We start from the raw sequence: 17,953 nt of genomic DNA on the forward strand, positions 1-17,953 counted from the left end.
GCTTTGTATGACTAGGAGAGGATGCTCGAACCGCTTAGGGGGTGCAACTACGCGCGCCTCAGTCGTCGCTCTTCTATCGAGTTGGAAATTCTGCGGGGCGTGGGCAGGATATTGAGGGAGCTCTTCTGGCAAACACTCAATGACTCGCTGCTAAGTTTGTATGGGGTCATGACTTAGGCCTCTTCTTGAGGATACCGTAGAACGAGCGCTTCTCATGCCAGATTGAGGGGTCGTCCCCCTCCGGCTCGGAGCAAGTGCAAGTCTGCCAACTTATACAGCATGTATTGCATATATGCTGGATGAGTTGGCAGACTTGCACTTGGTTCCTTTTCGGTGTCCGTAGGAAGACGCTTTCTTCGAAACACAATACCAGCCTTATCAAAAATTGTTGGGCTGTTCCAAAAAAACATTTTCGTCTCCTGCCGGCGTCCCTCAGAGCTCCGGCATGAGGGTAAAGGAACAGGTAGGGTACCTATAGCTGCACCCTTTAGGCATCCAAAGCGTTCACATCTAGTTGCACGTCGCCTACGCACAGACAGCTTTACTTCTTATTGTATAGAGCTGACGCTACGCTGCAAAAAGAGCAGCTGCACAAACAGCCTCACCAAGCAGACAATTCAACACGCATTTTCAAATAACTCGAATAGTGTAAGGTGGTGAACTCAAGTGTAAATTAGTCCACCACTGCAAAATTCGGAGGGTGTGTCCACCTGATGGCCACGGGGTATGAGGCCCTACTTCTTGGATAAGCTCAGGTGTCTACTGTGTTTGACGAGCTTGAAAATATATCACGATCAAGGGCTGACCACTTGACACTTGTTTGGAGTGTGTTTATGTGTGTGTGTGTATGTGTTTGTTTGTTTGTTTGTTTGTTTGTTCGTGCGAATGAAGCAGCAGATCTAACAGGAGCGCGTGAGTAAGGACAGTTCCTGCATTGGGCGAAGTTAGCAACACACATAAACCCCTTCGCCATGTCCCCGCCTACAAAATTGGAAAGACGCGGGAAAGCAGGATAACCAGCGTGTTCCTCAGTCTCCATTGGGCAGAGAATTATGCTAAATGCGGAGCGAGGTGTGCACGAGTCTTCTTCGCATTGCACACATACTGCGTCCTCCAATACCCTATTGCAGGAACATATCATTTGTCCCTACTTTACCTTGGTTTTGTCCATATTAAATGAATAGTGCTAAACTGCAGAAGCACACAGCCTGGCCCCTTGTTGCCTGGCCGTCATCAGCAGCGCACAGCCACGACACACACGCATTCCGCGCGATATTACGTTGGCTTTTAGCCCAAGTCCCCATGTGCCAGCTTAACAATTTATGGCTCTTATTATTATTCATGTGAAGAGCTCAGCTGAGGAATTTATAGACGAAAAAGCCACGACCCCTTACTGAACTGTCACACAGGACATCTGGACAGCCGACGAGTGTGGGGGCTGAATCTGCAGCCCCAAATGATCCCTTTTGTTTTTTCCTCGTCTTAACACATTTCCCGTTTGCATGCTGCCGCGACTATGATTCAGCCTTAGGCCGGTTGTCTTTGGCTTCGCTACGCGCTCTGCTGTCGGATCAAGGACCCCCCCGTCGGGTGATCTGAATGCTGCATCAACTGGCTGTGCCCTTGCGTCGCCTGCTACCCCGTGGGTTCAATCAACGTCGAAGTTGTCAAGTCGCGAGCGCGCATTACGGTGTGCGCACTCCGCGGAAATGCCTCTGTGCAGTCCTTAGTCAAAGGCTCAGGCAGCGGCTAGAGGCTACGCCTCAGGCAAGGGGCCGTCCTTCAAAGACTTCGCGCTCTCTCCTCCCTCCCTCCAGAGCACCTGAAGCCTTTCCACTGCTGTCACAGCCTCTGACTGCGCCACAGCGGCAGCTGCGTCGCAAGCGCCTCGGTTTCTCCGTGATCGAGGGTGAGCAGAGGCCCCCCGTCCCCCAGCAGCTACTAAGCAAGGAGCAGCACCTGAGGCTCAGCGGCAAACACACCTTCGCCGCGATTCAGAGCCCTAGTACAACTGGCAATGCTTTTGAAGCACGGGGGCAGTCCTCCCCCAGCTGTGGCTGTGCACTCCCCTGGAAGCTCCACGGTTCGGGATTATTACACACGTATCCCGTCTGAATGGGGCCCTTAGAGACCCCTATCTCTCCCCTGGCCTACGAGGCTTGAAGGCCACCCCCTAGCAAGCTGCTGCCAGGGGGAATCCTGGAAGTCAGTCCCCCCCATGCAGCAGCAGCAGCAGCAGCCCTCGGACCAGGGAGGGGTGGCCCCCTGTGAGCTCCCTTGCGATGTGCTCGCTGCATTCATCTCGCCCGTGCAGCTGCCATACTGCTCCCTTCCCCAGCAGCAGTCGCAGCAGCAGCAGCAGTTGCTGCTACGACACTCTGCCGTGCGGCCTTTTGAAGGCGCGTCTTCGCCAGTGCCTCCTGCGGGTTCAACAGAGGCGTCGAGGCATCCAGATGGGCGTTCTTTCTCTTTCCAGCAGCAGCAGCAGCAGCTGCTGCTGCTCCAGCCGACTGGACCTCCGGAGGAGGCTGCAGTGCTTTTCCCGCCCATGAGATTCCACGCGGGAGGTGTCGGGCTAGAGGCCCCAGGAAGGGTCTCATGGGGCCCCCTTGGGGGCCCCCCAGAGGAGGCGTCACGACGGGCACTGCCTAGCCACGCCTTTGGAGACGGCTGCTCAGAAGCCACGGCTTCTGAAGCCGCCAACATGAGCAGAAGCATTTGTAGTCTGACGCAGCCCCTGCCGATCGTGCAGCAGCCTTCAGAAAAGGCTCTCCAGCTGAGGCCGCTAGGGGGCCCAGGGGCCCCCCTTGGGGCCCCGTCGAACTCCCAAGCAGGGGCCCCCCTGGCCTCCTCGCCGTCGCCGCATGGCTTGCAGCCCCCTACACAGCGCTGGCAGCAGCTCTTGGGAGTTCCTGCTGCTCCGCCCCCCCTCCCGTCGGGGCCCCCAGCGCCTCCAGTGTCTGCGCAGGGGCCCCCGCTCAACGGGGCAAAGCAATGCGGCCCCGACGGTGTTCTTGGGGGGCCCCCCTCAGCAGGGCCGTCTGCTGCTGCGGGGGCCCCCCCGTGGGGATCCGTTGCCCAGTCCCCTCAAGAAAAGGAAGCGCTGCTCCAGCAGCTGCATCAGAACGAGCAAATGCAGCATCAAATCCTCCGAAGCCTACAGCAGCAGCAAAGGCAGCAGCGACGCTGGAGGCGTCTGCTGGAAGCCTGTGAGGGACCGCCCCCCTCCCCAGTGAATTCTCTCGAGGGTTCCTCGGCAGCACAGGCTGCGTTGCTGCCCTCTTCTGGAGCACTTTTTTCCACGCGGGTGTCTGCCTCGCAGCAAGGAGGGGCTCAGTTGTCTCTTAGAGAGCCTCTGGAGTCTTCTGAGATCTCTCCGCAGACTGTCGCGGCAGCCGCTCCCACGGCTGCGGCCTGTGCGCCGTCTGGCGTTCCGGGGGCCCCCCCTCTAGGAAGGGGGGGGGCCCCCCCTATTTGGGGCCTCTTTCCTTACGGGGGCATGCAGGAACTCGCTGCCCCCCCGGCAAAGGCAGCAGCAGCAGCGGAGACTCCAACAGAGAGTTATTGCCCCCCTCCCTCCGGGGAGCTGTCGACTAGCGCGGCGGCTGCTGCTCCTCCTCCTCAAGTTTCTTACGCGATGCCTAGTGCGCTGTCGGGTCTGCAAGCTACCGCCTTGACGACTCCGGGGGAGACTTGCCCGCTCGCGTTTGCTGGGGAGGCTTTCGCGAGGGGATGCCGCTCAGGAGCAGGAAATGCCTTGCGGGGGCTTCCTGAGGGGCCCCTGCTGAGCGCGGATACGCCTGTTGTTGAGCTGTCTGCTCAACAGTTCCATGCTTCTCTGCCCGCTGTAGGCGCAGCAACAACAGGAGCAGAAACGAAAGGAGCAACAACGTCTTCACTTCCCTTTGCGTCCACGGGAGCAGCTGGGGTAGCCTGCGCAGTAGGGGGGGACTGTCGCTCTCTTTCTGAAGCGGCGTGCGCGTGCCTAGTCATGCCGGAAGACAGCAGTGCTTCCCCTCCAGAAGGCTTCTGCGCAGTACCCCCCCCGTATTCCAAGGCAGCCTCTGCTGGAGGGAGATGTGTGAAGTTTGGAGAAGGAGGCCGTCGTCGGGCTGGACGACGCGTTGCTGGCAGGAGAGGTGGCAGACGCTCGATGTGTGTTTCGGCTTGTGTGTTGAAAGGGGCTTTTGGAAACGCAAATGTCGATCCCAAACAGTCCAACAGCTCCCCCCTCGCTCTCAGCAGAAGCCCCTCAGTCGCTCGCACTGCTGCCTGCGCAGTTCTTGGATTCGGCTCTGGCATGCCTGTCCAAACAAAGCTGGCAGAGGTTTGTCGCTGTGTATGCGGATGTCTTTGTATCGATGGCGATATGTAGATGGGGGTAACTCTTTGTATGTGTGTTGATGTGGATGTGTGTTTCCTCGTGTGTTTCCCCTTATGTGTGTTCCTTTGTCTGTGTCATTCCTTGTATGTGTCATCCTGTGTATGTGTGTTTCTTTGTGTGTTTCTTTGTGTGTTTCTCTTTGTGTGTGTTTCTTTGTCTGTGTCATTTTTTTGTATGTGTAATTCTGTGTATGTGTGTTTCTGTTTATGTGTCTTTCTTTTTGTATGCGTTTCTGTGTCTGTGACATTCTTTATATGTGTAATTCTGTTTATGTATGTTTCTCTTTATGTGTGTTTCTTGGTGTGTGTAATTCTTTGTATGTGTGTTTCTGTGTATGTATGTTTCTGTGTCTCTATGTAGTTCTTTGTATGTGTCATTCTCTGTATGTGTGTTTCTGCGTATGCATGTTGATGTGTAACTGTGTAATTCTTTGTATGTCCCTATGTATACGTATGTCAGTATGTGTGTGTGTGGAGTAGGGGCGTTCTTCTCTGTCGTGAACCTTTGTCGTTGCGTTTGCCCTTTCGTTCGGCGGTGCTTCCTCCTTGTACACTCTCTGGGAATGCAGTTTTTTTGTGGTCATGCTTGATTTAAGACGTTTGATCTCTGTGAGGCTTTTTCTTCTCGGGGATCTTTTTTGGGGGCCGCCTTGCTGTGTATCTCCCGATCGGACGCTTGTGGTGACTTCGAATCAGCCAGCCTCGAAATGTCATTTATTCTGCCTTTTCAGGATCCTGTGATAGGTCTGGTGAATCTGGGAGGAGGGAGCTGCTTCCTCAATGTAGTGTTGCAATGCCTTGCGCATATACAGCCGCTTCGTGACTTTTACCTGCATTACGGTAAGTTTGCGCAAGAGGATTCGGAGGAGCTTCCGCGTGAAAGCACCCCGGCACAAGTCCTTGCTGACGGCGTGGCTTGCAGGGTGCAGACGCATTCTGTGTGCCAACAACAACTCACCAGAGATCCCCTAGCAAGAGGCTTGCTTGGCATGTACTTTTAAAGGCTGAAATTCGTGTTGGACTGCATATTTTGTGCTGTCCAACGTGATTTTAAGGGGGGGCGCGCTTGCTCGTCTACTTGCATGCTCATCCCCGCAAACGTATCCGTATGAGCATATATATATATATGTATGTCTGTACAAAATGATGCCTCTGCATGCATCAATATCCATATCTATACATGTGCACATACAGGCATATCGATGTATGCGCTTCTTAGGAACAATGCTGCCTCCCTCGCAGCTCCTTGGTCGGCAATACGAGGCATACACGAGCTACTTGGGTAGGCCATGGGCATGGCGTTCGTTCTTTTCCAAGGCTGCTGCTGTTGCGCGCTGCTCCTGTTTCTGAGGCTCCAGCTCGCGCAGCTCCTTCTTAGGGCTTGGCCATGAGGCGGGGTTAGGCATAGGGGCCTAGTTGTGCATGCTGCTTTTCTGGGGAGGCGGGGAAGAGGATGGAGCAACAGCGCGCGTCACTCTAAAGGCACGAACTGCCACCTTTCCGCACAGTCATGAGGGATCTTCTTGGCATGAGAGGCTTGCCAGCGACGCGAGTTTCTAGCCACCGACTTTTGTCTCTCTAGGGGCAGCTCTTCGGTGTGTGTGTCACAGCGTGTAAGTGTGTTAATCTGCGCGTCAATTTGTGTGTCAATATGTGTGTCTATATGGATGCAGAGGCTTCTCGGCAGCACGTGAGAAGACTGAAGCGAGGGCCCCACCAGCTTATTCCTACGCCGACATACACCACTTCTGTCACATGGGAGCTGGCAGTGGTGATAAAGTAAGCGTCATGGGAGGTATATGAAAGCAGGCGGAGGGCTGCAAAGGCCTACATCGATTGATCTTCACGGCGTCCTTTGTCTCGAGCGACTCGCTAAATCGCATTTTCTGCAGAAATACCCTTTCTGCGGATTTACCGCATCTGCCACAGCTCACTCGCCTGTACATCTCTCTCTCTACCTGTGTCTGTCTGTCTCTCTCTCTCTATGTCTCTCTATCTGTGTGTGTGTGTGTCTCTCTCTCTATCTGTGTCTGTCTGTCTCTCTTTCTGTCTCTCTCTCTGTGTCTCTCTCTCTGTCTCTCCCTCTCCCTCTGTCTTACTCTCTCTTGCTCTTGCACCGCGCATGTGCCTCCAAACTCGTTAGCTTGTTTTCTTTTTTCCCTGTTTCTACGTAGCTTCGCTCGCATCCTGGAGTAGCGCGCCTCTGTTATTGGGGTTGCTGCCTTGGGGAGCACGTCGGCTAAATGTCGTGTTGTATCGTTTTCTCGCAGCCACATGTGGCGATCACCGAGTAGCGTCCGCTTCCTGAAGCCTGAAGCTCTTTACCAAGTTTGCTGCCGCATCATGCCCGATTTTGGTAAAGCCCCTGTTGCATGCGATTTTTTTCTGGCCTCCGCAGTGCGCCTAAGGCTGCGTTTAATGTGTCGCTTGGAACGATACACAGAGAGAATCTCAGCATCACCCCCCGCCCCTGCGCAAAAAAGCGACTCGCGTCCCCCCTTTGCGCGCTCTGCCTCCACCCGCTTGTTGCCTTTTGCTGTGCTCGACGAGTCTGGCGTGTGTTGCTCAGATCCCCGAGAAATGCATGACAGCGATGAATTTCTACGCCTCCTCCTAGACTTCCTTGACGCCGAGCTGCGCGCAGCTGCTGCAGGCGTCCCCCTGCACAGGGCTTTGATGATGCAAGCTATGCCCAAGAAGCTTAGCCGATGGCCTTTTCGCCGCTCCGCGTCAAGCGATGCTGCTGCTGCTGCTGCTGCTGCTGCTTCTGTTACGGCATCGGGGCGTATCGGTGGGGAAGCCGCTCTTCGCGCACACGGCGAGGCGAATGGCGGCAACGTGCTGAAGGCTCCTGGGGAGGAAAATACTCCCCAGACTGAGCTCTCGGCTGCAGCAACTGCACCAACCAGGGGGCACTCTGCAGAGGGATACTATCCTGCGGATCTCTGTGATATATCGACGCTTTTCTCCGTCTTCTTTGAAGGTGCGCCATGCCAAAGAGTTGGGCCTAGCGAAGCTCCCATGATCACGTGGACGACAAAGAGGCTCTACTCGATCCACGTGTATGTGTATGTATGTGCATGTTTTTTATGTATGTGTATGTGTGTTTGTGTATGTATGTGTATGTATGTGTTTGTATGTGTATGTGTGTGTATGTGTGTTTGTATGTGTATGTATGTGTATGTGTGTTTGTATGTGTTTTTGTTTGTTTCCTGTCATTCTTTCCTAGTTTTTTTGTGGATTTTGCACATCCTGGCAGCGGCTATTCCGTCTGCCGTCCTCCCCGGTGTCTGTGGCACTGGACTTCTCGCGCGGTTCTTGAGGGAAACTTATTCCCCCCGTTTTGTGCGTCTGTGCAGGGGCCGAAGTTGACAAAGTGCGTTGCACGCGCTGCGGACGTTGCACAGCTACGCTGGTCCCCTTCAAGAGTCTCGCAGTGGCAATGACTCGAGAGGCTCAGGAAGAATCCTGCCAGCACGCGAGTGAGGCACTCTGGCTGCAAAGCGGCCTGAGGAAGGGAGTCTTATCTAAAGAGGCGGTTGCCTTGGGAAGAGGGGCTTGCCAGCCCCTTTTGCGCGTATTTGGAGGAGGCCTCTGTTCCCCGAAGGCAGCATCGCTGAACTGACATGTAGAGGGAGGCACTCTGCGAGAGGGGCAGGGGGGGAGAGAACGGGAGGTTCTTGGTGCGTAGGGGGAGTGGTGCAGTAGACACGGGACTGTTATTAGTGTGTCGGAGGAGTATTGAGATTAGTAAGCGAAATTGGCACGCAGCCATGTGTTAGGACGGAATGGAGGCGTTTGTTCGCGCATACTGCGGCAGCGCAGCCACCGACGATGAGGGAACGACGATAGGATTTTCATTGAAGGGGCAGCTAGCTGGCAGGGGATGACTGAAGCACAGCTCCGCGTATATGCGTTGGCGTCGATGTGCAGGCCTTAGACTGAAGCCTGCTTCCTTCTTTCATTTGCTGTCAAAAGTTGACCTCGTGGAATGTCTCAACAGGCACTTTGCGGATGACTGCGACTCCCTCAAGTTGTCTTCTGGCGAGGGGTAAGCTCCGTCCAAAGCACGGCGTCTCTCTTATGAGGTTGTACAAGACACATGTATCTAATTGGTTGAAAGGCATTTCGAGTCCAAGAATGGCGTGCCTCGCTTCGCCAGCATGAGGCTTCGTGGCTTCCTGTTTGTGTGGGGTTCCCAAGGTACTTCTGTGAGCAGTGCAACTCCAAGCAAGATGCAGTGAAGAGCTGCTCCCTAGTGCAAGATCATCTGCCTTTCATTCTTTGCCTCACCCTCAAACGATTCGTCCGTGGCAAGGAAACCTACAAAGTAAGAAGCGGGGGATCGAATGATGGTTTGTCGTGTAGGCAGGAGCTTTTAGCGCTACAAACGTGCTTTGCAGTAGGGGGGCGTCCCCAGCATGCATCCGCCGTTAATTTTTGCCGCTTTCTTAGCGTCTCTCGCGGCTTGTGCAGCTTCGCTGTCGCTTTTTTCGCTCGTGCAGATATGGAACCCCGTTCACTTTGACGATTTTGTGGATCTCTCGCGATATGTCGAGGACTCTTCCGACGCAGACGCACCCCTCATTAGCGAGGCTGCTTCAAGAACGCCCCCCAAGGCGGAAACGGGGGAGGCCTACACGGCGTCTTGGCGATCTGGGATCGAGGGCAAACCGACATCGTCGAATACACCCGCGTCAGACGAGGAGAGCCTCAACAAGGGGAGAGAAGCCCCTGCCTCGGAGGCTGCTTGTGCAGGTGTATTACAGACCGCGGAAAAAAAGCCAGCCCAAGGGCCGTCGGCTCCCGATGGCGCGCATGCTCCTGCGGAGTCACGCACTGTCTCGACAGCTCGAAGAAACGAGCTTGAGCAACACGCGTCTAGGAGGTACACGTACAAGTTAGTGGCGCTTGTGGAGCATGAAGGACCTGCTACTGAACAGGGGCACTACGTCTGTTACGTGAAACACATTGGCTCCAATGCGTGGTTCAGGGCAGACGATAAAATAGTGGAGCCCGTGGACTTGCAAAGGGTTCTCGTGGCGTGCCCTTACATTCTTTTTTACCAGCGCCTTTCCTCTTCTGCGGATTGCGCCGACTCGCAACACGCGGCAAGTGAAACGTGTGCTTCCCGGCAATCTGCGGGTGCAGCGAACGATGCAGTTGCAGGTGGTCAAAGCGACAAAGCAGGAGGAGGTCTGGGGCTTTCCAAACAGTTGACCATTGCCAGCGGCCTCAGCATGGGGCAGTGGCAATCGTGGCAGCAACTGATCATTAGGCTGTTCACTTCCTCAAATGTAGTTCCTAAAACTGGTGAGCTTGCAACCTGCGTTGGATCTCGGGTGCACTCTTAAGCTCACGGCATTAGGATACCAAGGGGGAGCTATGCGACGCAGGAAATTCTTCCGTGGGGTCCTTACAGAATGTAAGGCAAGCTTCGCCGCACTCTTTGGCAACAGCTCTACAACATGAGGGCTTATTAGCCGAATTATGCGCTTTGCATTTTTGCGCCTCTTGCCGTGCAGGTGAGAAGCCCGAGCCTGCGTCTAGGGGGCTTGCAATGAACTGCTCCCTTCTAGAATCGCAGGCCCATCATTTGATGGGGGAGCAGGGTGCTCCCCCGGCGCTAGAAATTTCAGACTGAGCACGAGAAAGGAGGCTGGGAAGCAGTTATGTAGCACCACACGAGCGGCCTTCCCTTTTTCGAGGCGGGCACTCCCCTCCTCACCATCTGCTCCGGCAAGCGGGGCCTTATGTCAGTTCACGGTCTGCGAACAAACGATGACGACCCTTTGGCTTTCTCCTTAGTCCTGGAAGCGCATTCATGGCAGGGGGCGCTCCGGAGGTGTTGTGCTTGTGTTATGGTTCACGGGATACAGGCTAGCACCCATCTAGCGTCGTTTCTCTGTTGTGACGCGCGCTCATATTTTAAATATCTTATTCGCTGCTAGACACTTTAGTATAAGTGGATGCGCACTAGCACAAATAGTAGAACCACATCTTGCTTGACCTTAACAAACGGTAAGGCCCTGATGTGTGTCGACACATTTTGGCCACTATCACGCGGGAAACGGATCGTTTGTTGCTCCATTGTCTCACACACGTAGCCGTCGGTTGATTCGCCGAAGCCGAGAATCAAGGGTTTGCTGCGGAAGATGTAGGAAGGCCTAGACGGAAACATGCTTCATTAACCTTCATGGGGATGGATTGAGGTGCTTAGTACCCAGTTGCTCGACTTTTCATGTAATTTGGTGTTTGTGGGGTACAACGTATTGACACCTTTAGGTGTTTCCTGGGTTCAGGAACTGGGATACTAGACTCAAGGGTGTTATAAATTCATGGTCGCTCCTGAATTTCTCACGTGTGGCCGATGAATCATCCATTCGCACGCGGGTTAATTCCTGCACATTCAGATGACTGACTGTGCAACCAGGAGAGAAACTTGTGACGCTCATCAGATTGCCCGAAAAGAGAGAAATGTGCAGACCTCTCATGCATGCAATGGAGTGACTAAGGATACTCAGCGGCTTGTGGATAAAATCTACAAGCCTAGAAAAGGTATCAACCACTTCTCTAGCCTGTTGGGTGCAGTCGTCCTTTCCAGCAATTGGCTCGAATCATCTGCACAAGCTGCGTTTATCCGCCATCACTTTTGTCCCCATCTAGAATTCAGAAAAAGGCAGAACAATTAATAGCCATATATTGTGCCCTTCTCGCCATATATTTTTTTCATTAATGATATAATTTGCTGGTTATTCCATTGAAGTGCTGGCCTGTTCGCTTAGGGAACCCGGTAGGCACACAAACAAACGGAACGAACTACGATAACCGGCCGACACCCGGACTAGCTGATCGCACTTGGACTTTCAGTAAAGGGCTTGCACTGTTGTATATACACGGGAAGATAAAACGAGAAATGCTCGGCGTGCTGATGTGCACGGAATACATGCTTGTAGACTGCCAGTCGAGGAATGTGTACTAAAGCATGAGGTAAATAAATTACACATAAGAATAATCATAGGTTGTGGTTCTTTGTGGCATCACATTTACACTTCTTTGGCAAAAAGCCACGGAAAAAGAGCAATGGCAACTGTGCTGGCAGCTCCGACATATGTGGAAGAACGGCCAGTCAAGAACGGTGTATGATTCGCTATTCAACTTCTCCCTTATATGCCCACCAAGCAAAAATGCTTCTCCATGTACGCATATAGACCACATATGTGTAAAAGCTAGTAAGGCAAAACTGGATTTTGGTACTTGTACATTCAAGAATCCCCAGGGTGACCTCGTCTGCAGCGGACCCATAACTCGTGTCACCTCGTATGTGTGTTGGTACATCTATGCTACTGTCTTCATTCGTATACAAAGCTCCGAGTAAAGAAAATTCCTGTCAAAAGAATATGCGGCTTTGTGGCTTTGGCACAAGCGGGTAGGAATTACCTACATAGCCACATTTATAGCATTAGGCGTAGCCTGGTGGATGATCCAAAGGGCGGTGTCGTTCAGCCATAAAAAAGCTCTGGGGCCTCTCAGACGAATTATACTCACTTCTTTGGAGCAAGCATATTGCATTTGGTTCATGAAGTAAACCAGATGAGGGTAAAGCGCGTCAGCAGACTCGCCCTCCCAAAGGGTGCCAAACCCAAATGCGAGCTGTGCGCCGAGCCAGCAGAATACAAGTGTACAGCCTGTCTCAGTTGGTTCTGGTGAGTACTCCAGATAAATTATCTTAAAGCAGTGGAGCGCAAAACGCGAGGGAAAATTTCCAAACGCGTCCATCTGCAGATCTTTCAAACGTCTCTGCACATAAATGCTTCATCAGTAGAACTATCGCTAGAGGGTGATTCCTATCATTCCTGCATATAGAGTCATGAATACTCCTCGTTAGAAGCCAGATCAACAAAATTATCCATGACACTATTGGTATTGCATCACACTGCCAACTTACACCTGCTAGTGCGATCTAAAAGCAATAACATCATTCCTATGCTGATCCATGAGCCACAGTGCGTGACTTAGTAGACTTCCTGGCGCGCTCACAGCTCAGTCAATCACTTTAGAGTTGCTTGGGAAGGAGTTTTACACTTGATATACCGGGAACTCAATCTTCTTCAAGAGACTTCCAACCCTGTTGGTTCCGAACGCGAGCGTCAGGAACAAGACAAAATGCGCAAGCAAGTAGCCGTAAGACATGGCACACAAGCATCATACCGTTGTAGATGTCATTCCGCCCTTTTATACTAGACAAGGCCGCATAAATAGTTGATGACAGCCATTCTTCAGTAAGAACAACAGCAATCTAATCAATTCAGATGTGCTTATCAATGCAGAATGCTATTCTGAACACCAGCACATCTGCTGCCCAAACATGGGTTGTTCAAGGAAACTTCAAGCTAGCAGTGGCTGGAGCTTTATATGCGGCAAGAACAGCAGAAATGCTTTTCGGCGTGGACTCAACGGAGATTGTTCCCTCTCAAATTCTCTTGGCCGAAATCTACCTAGGTAGCTAACAAGTGACAGAGTAGCTGCATGGCTAAACACCTCTATAAACCGGCCACGGAGTGTTCCATCAGATGCAAATGCAGCACAAAATACACAGGAAACTCAGTCACTGATTTCGCTACATAGAACTTTCAGGTCTCTACATACATGGGTACTCCCGATCGATTCAGGACTGCAACAGCTTCACTCAGCTGAAGAGCTTTTAAATATGGTGAACAGCACAGAGAGAACCATAAGAGCACACCCACACACTGCAACAAATATGAACAAGGGGAATAGCTCATGAATCGAATACTCCCCGCTCTGCCACGTAGTAGCGGACACACAAAGAAGTACTTGCCATGTTGGTATCATCTAAATGTACTAATCTCAGGCTGACCGTGCATTAGCAAAGGACCCGAAGGCGGGCCGTACAACACGGTGTAGCCTGTATAGGAACTGTGGAAGACTTTACGCTTACCAAAACAAATATGAGGAAGCCCTCCGTGCATGCGCAATGGATGTGGGCCCAGTGCTTATGGACACATTGGGAAACAGTACTTTTGTTCTAGTTGACTTAGACATCTCCCAGATTTAAGTACGTGTAAGTGAGTAAGCTGAAATAACGACACGCCATGTTCATTCTATCATCAAGAGGATTGCGGTCTCTTCCAGGTATACTTCACCGCTTGTGAATTTGGACCAACGAATTTCCGTATTGTTCCTTCTTTCTTCAATATGGTAAGACCGCTGTCTCTGTAATTCGTTGTTCAAGATAGGGAGCCGGTGTTTTGATTGGAACAAGCAACACTGCTTTTTGTGCATCTCAGGCTGAAGTATTTAAGAAGAAAGAGGATTCAGTGTCCCGCAACGCATGTGAAGCACTTTACTGCAAGATCTGCGAAATTATAATGGCTTCATTCGAGCACAAATTATGTGGTGCTGCTGGTGACCAATTCGGGCAGATGCTAGAGAGCAACACACGGCAAACTAAGGAGCAGCAACTGGCTTTCTGTAGGTCTGCCCGTTCTGGGGTCGAGCATTCATTAGAGCTGAAATAAGCAAATACAGAAAAAACATTCTCCATAGCAGAGCCCTAGAGGTATGAAAGACGATGCCAACGGGATAAATAGAACAACCAATATGCGGTTCATTTTTGGTGTATCCTTTCTCTGCTGTACCCCCACTAGCTGATTTAGAGGTTCAAGAAGCCATGGAAACAATGCGTCGCATTGTTGAATACTCCGGTGCCGACCCGTCAAAATGCCCTACTCTCTACTGTACGCGGACATTAGAGATCTTGTAGCTCTGTGCATCTGTACATAATCACTGGGAGAGGCTAGAAACAGTGAATGCACGGCTACTTCCATTACGGCATTTTCGTTGTGATACATAGGTATGGCACTGTGCGCAACTGGGCTTATTTATGCCCACGTGCAAGAACTTGAAAAGGCAAGAGACTACACTCAAAAAGTGAGAGACGTCATGAGCACCACTCCTTTTTATATTTAATGCGAAAAAAAGACGCCAAAGTATCCACAAGCCACTGGAGTTTCACTGAACAATGCGTTTTGTATGCGTTCTGAACTATGAATTGGGGCTTGAATGTGCGGTTGTAGGCCCTTGAGTGCCGAGAAACTGAAAATGTGGAAGACCTACCCATGATCAGAAAGTGCGAAGTATATGCCAATCTCATCAGCGCCGTGCAGATCCAGGCTAATGACTCGGCCTAGATGCACAGGAACCTCAGTGCTGTCTTCTTTCCCTCAACTACGGCTGAGGAGATGCAGTGCAAATGCAGCTGTGCCACATGCTGCAGCGGCGACACACATCGTCATGAAGCCTTCCAGCCAGTATATAGCTCAGTAGAATCTTCCAAATATATAACACTTGTACGGCCTATTTCGTCTTAGTTTTCTATCGTGAAAGCAGGCATCGGAACAGGCTATTGGAGTGGTGGAATGTGCACCCTTAGATTTCTATGCGGTCAATACACCGCGGGCATGCTTGGCAACGCGTTCCTTTTTGCACCCGATTTTGAAGCCTGAATAACATGTAAAGCTTTTAAGTACTGGAGGCAGAAAAGCCCCTTAAAATAGCGACAATGACGCTTAAGTTTTTCTGGGTGTCCGTAGCAGTTGGAGTGGCTGCATTGCCCGTCCTGTCGTTCCGGCGTGAAGTCCACATGTCTGTTGCGCCGCCACTGATCATTCACCGTTTCCAGCAAGCAGGCAAGCGAGCCTCACACGCTATAGTGCTGCATATACACTCAGATCTGTATCTTTAGATGGGGATGAATCGACCACTGACGATGTAGGAACTTTTTCCAAAATGAAGCTCACCTATCCGTCATTGAATACCTGACTCAAAGGCACAGACAAAGGAAGAGGCCCAGATGCAGGAGGCGGACGAACTCGTCGAGAAGTGGTCGGCTGACCAGGAAAAATTTGATGTGGGTATCCCTTCTTTAGGCTTTAGGGGGCTCGAAATGCATAATGCACACTTTGTCACCGTGGTCCCCCCTTGCAGGAGGCCAAGAAAAGGCTCGACGACAGTACATTTGAACAGCAGATTAAAAAGGATGCCAGGGAGCAAAAGCGTCAGATTGAGTCTGCGGCAGGTTCGCTTCTTGCAGGATTTGCATCATGACAGCTGTCTAAAGTACAGAATCTGTAACCAGGAAAAGAGGCTGCAATGATCACTCATGATATAGAATGTAGGTTTCTCAAACAATGTGACAGTACGAGCTGCGTGGATAAGATACCATTTCCATTTTAGCTGAGAGTGAGCTGGAGGAGGACATCATGAGCACAGAGGACACGGAGAGGAGAGATGAAATAAAGAAGGAAGAAGAAAAGGCGGTTGTGAGCACAAGCGATATTCATGAGCCCCTCCAAAACTCAGTTTGCCTCTCCGCCAATTCAGACCACAGAAAGCGAGGCAGAGAAAGCCATTGAAGAAGCCAACGAATTAGCAGTTGAGATGGAAAAACCGCCAGAAGAACATTTGGGTGAATGGAATTTCTTTTGCAGTGAAAGTGCTCCTGACATCCAGAAAGGGAAGCAGACCCACTCCCAGCAAAGGACGAAAGCGGGGGCGACGCTCCAGCGGCAGACGCAACTAAGGCGCAAGAAGTGAGCGGTTCTATAATAGAGTAAAACGCAGAATTTCTGTACTAACGCAGATGTGCAAGTAGCTACAGCAACCGACCACTCCACTTGGGACTTGGATGGAGTCTAGAGAAGACGTAAGCATTTTTTGATCGAAAACTAGTGGAGTTATTTCTTAACACGTTGCTAACAGCTAGGAACTGCGTGCGACAAGCCCGAAGTGCCATCGAAGTGCCCGGTATGTCCAAGCAGAACTTCGTATTTCTGTCTGGATCCTTCTAGCCGCGTGTTTTGCTCCAGGGAGTCCGCAAGAAGCTGAAAGAGCTCGAGCAGGAAGAGCAACAGCTTGAGGTATGCAGGCCTAGATGCATGCGCCCTCTGACGCATTTCTCAGGTCTCGTTTGTTGTGGGACAGGATGAAGAGGCACAGCTTGAGCACGAAGAGGAGGAAGAGACGAACCCCAAGGAAACAGAGGTCCGAGTCACTGCAAAGTTTTGGCAGCCGAGTCAGAGCATCACGTGTCTGCACGATTTCAGGAGGCGTTTAGACAAGTGGTGCTTAGGGGACTGAAAGGCACAGGCCCAACAGACAGAGGGGCACTGAAGACAAGAAAGAGTCGCTTCCGCAACTTCGCTCCCCTTCAACCCTTGATGTCTCCAGGCCGCACTTTCGAGTGACGCCGCGCGTGGCATCAAACCCAGGTTCTCAAGGGGCAGCAGAGAGGTCTGCTGTGGGCTGTCCACAAGGGCCAGACAGAGCACCTAGACTGGCTTCGTCAAAATATGCATGCCGCATCTGTTGGCTTCAGAGCGTTTGTCACATGACAGGTTTTCAAAGGGCGGGGCGCCATCTACAAGAAAACGTCGTCTGGGAAGCTGTTGGCAAGTCCAGCCTCGCTCCTAGCGACGTACTGCCCCTCGAGATTTGAGAATTTCTGCGAGGACAGAAGACGCAATTCACCAGCCTAAAAAAATCGACATCTTCATGCATGCGATGTGTAGAAGCCCGAAAAACTGCTGCTAGCATGAATAGGTTCGAATAAATAGGCGGGTCTTGAGCCGTGAAGGGTTTTGAATTGTACTACGAGGATTGCTTGTTAGATTACCGAATCGCCGTTTATACGAAGCATCAAAATTAAAGCAGAAGTTATAAGAGGTGGCTAACCTTGAAATACACGTCTAAAGAAGGGTGTTCAACTTCTTGAATGATGTTAGGTTGGAGAGGCTCGAGAGCCGCCTGAAGAGGCACAGAGAACAGGACAGGTACTAGGAACAATTAGTACGGTTTACATTTTAGGGTTTGCGCTAGCGAACTGTGTCCTCCGCGTTGACGCAGGCAGTCGTGCTGGTGTGTTGTTGCACGTGAATGGGTAAACTGAGGTGGCAGCCTTACCTCTGGTACATAGGCGTATAGTGGCCAGCCTTTTGTTGCGCCTGCTTTTGTGTCTATTAGGAGCAAGTAGTGCGGCGTCGACTGGAGTTCTTTAGGGTATACGGCATACACCTGGAAACAAAACAGGAAAATGCAGTTTATGGTTTTCCCTATTTGGATGTCTGCCACCTGTACAGGCGGGTTCATTCAACCACCAGTTGCCGAAAAATAGAGACACGAATCTCCGTGCAGGTAGCTGCCTGCAGCATTGGCAAAAGTGACATCTTGAGTACACTAGATAACACATTCAAGCAGGTCGTCAGCATAGACAACACTCTACAGCCCTTACTTTGTTTGACCAGGCGTCATCAGCCTTGCAGGAGGCGTCCCATGACAATACGACTGCAAGGTATTGCCACCAGCGGTGTCTGCATACCGCAATATAACAAGCCACAAAGGGCGGAGAGTCTCGTCAGTTGGCCTTGTCACTGATCCCCTCACACAATAGTCAGGTGGCATGTATGCCCGATGCGTAAAATGGCATAGACGGGCACTAGATGTGTGTGGCCGTTACGACCATCATCCCAGGTGTACACGCAGTAGGAGC

General features: G+C 51.6%; 3 protein-coding genes across 3 annotated transcripts; all 3 read left to right on the forward strand.

Annotated features, from left to right (window-relative positions):
- The first annotated feature begins 2,017 nt into the window (after positions 1-2,017).
- On the forward strand, positions 2,018-10,027 carry LOC34620474. Its single transcript, XM_026337019.1, has 15 exons — positions 2,018-2,083; positions 2,192-2,459; positions 2,568-2,686; positions 2,725-2,892; positions 3,083-4,327; positions 5,115-5,223; positions 5,603-5,665; positions 6,057-6,162; positions 6,654-6,739; positions 6,953-7,366; positions 7,743-7,865; positions 8,317-8,434; positions 8,587-8,713; positions 8,889-9,725; positions 9,806-10,027. Exons 1-15 carry the CDS (start codon positions 2,018-2,020, stop codon positions 10,025-10,027), a joined length of 4,071 nt encoding a protein of 1,356 aa, XP_026192804.1.
- Positions 10,028-11,976: 1,949 nt separating this feature from the next.
- On the forward strand, positions 11,977-14,912 carry LOC113147217 (zinc finger MYND domain-containing protein 12-like). Its single transcript, XM_026337020.1, has 8 exons — positions 11,977-12,089; positions 12,426-12,567; positions 12,714-12,885; positions 13,056-13,096; positions 13,540-13,605; positions 13,695-13,839; positions 14,261-14,337; positions 14,778-14,912. Exons 1-8 carry the CDS (start codon positions 11,977-11,979, stop codon positions 14,910-14,912), a joined length of 891 nt encoding a protein of 296 aa, XP_026192805.1.
- Positions 14,913-15,259: 347 nt separating this feature from the next.
- LOC34620475 (trichohyalin) lies at positions 15,260-16,903 on the forward strand. Its single transcript, XM_026337021.1, has 6 exons — positions 15,260-15,316; positions 15,394-15,484; positions 15,625-15,738; positions 15,797-15,954; positions 16,369-16,526; positions 16,636-16,903. The coding sequence occupies exons 1-6, from the start codon at positions 15,260-15,262 to the stop codon at positions 16,901-16,903; spliced, it is 846 nt and encodes a 281-aa protein (XP_026192806.1).
- Positions 16,904-17,953: the final 1,050 nt, after the last annotated feature.

Source organism: Cyclospora cayetanensis, unplaced genomic scaffold (genome assembly GCF_002999335.1).
Source record: "Cyclospora cayetanensis isolate NF1_C8 unplaced genomic scaffold, CcayRef3 CcayRef3_contig_16, whole genome shotgun sequence".
Taxonomy (NCBI): domain Eukaryota; phylum Apicomplexa; class Conoidasida; order Eucoccidiorida; family Eimeriidae; genus Cyclospora; species Cyclospora cayetanensis.

Bases quoted from the DNA above. Each gene is read 5' to 3' on its own strand.
- LOC34620474 (XM_026337019.1), top strand. From the start codon at position 2,018: ATGCTTTTGAAGCACGGGGGCAGTCCTCCCCCAGCTGTGGCTGTGCAC. The intron at 5,224-5,602 runs GTAAGTTTGCGC...TGCGCTTCTTAG, and splicing joins TGACTTTTACCTGCATTACG to GAACAATGCTGCCTCCCTCG. The intron at 9,726-9,805 runs GTGCACTCTTAA...GGGTCCTTACAG, and splicing joins CAACCTGCGTTGGATCTCGG to AATGTAAGGCAAGCTTCGCC.
- LOC113147217 (XM_026337020.1), top strand. From the start codon at position 11,977: ATGAGGGTAAAGCGCGTCAGCAGACTCGCCCTCCCAAAGGGTGCCAAA. The intron at 12,090-12,425 runs GTGAGTACTCCA...GCGCGCTCACAG, and splicing joins GCCTGTCTCAGTTGGTTCTG to CTCAGTCAATCACTTTAGAG. The intron at 12,886-13,055 runs GTAGCTAACAAG...CGATCGATTCAG, and splicing joins CTTGGCCGAAATCTACCTAG to GACTGCAACAGCTTCACTCA.
- LOC34620475 (XM_026337021.1), top strand. From the start codon at position 15,260: ATGCAGGAGGCGGACGAACTCGTCGAGAAGTGGTCGGCTGACCAGGAA. The intron at 15,485-15,624 runs GTTCGCTTCTTG...TGCGTGGATAAG, and splicing joins TCAGATTGAGTCTGCGGCAG to ATACCATTTCCATTTTAGCT. The intron at 16,527-16,635 runs GTGGTGCTTAGG...TGATGTCTCCAG, and splicing joins TTCAGGAGGCGTTTAGACAA to GCCGCACTTTCGAGTGACGC.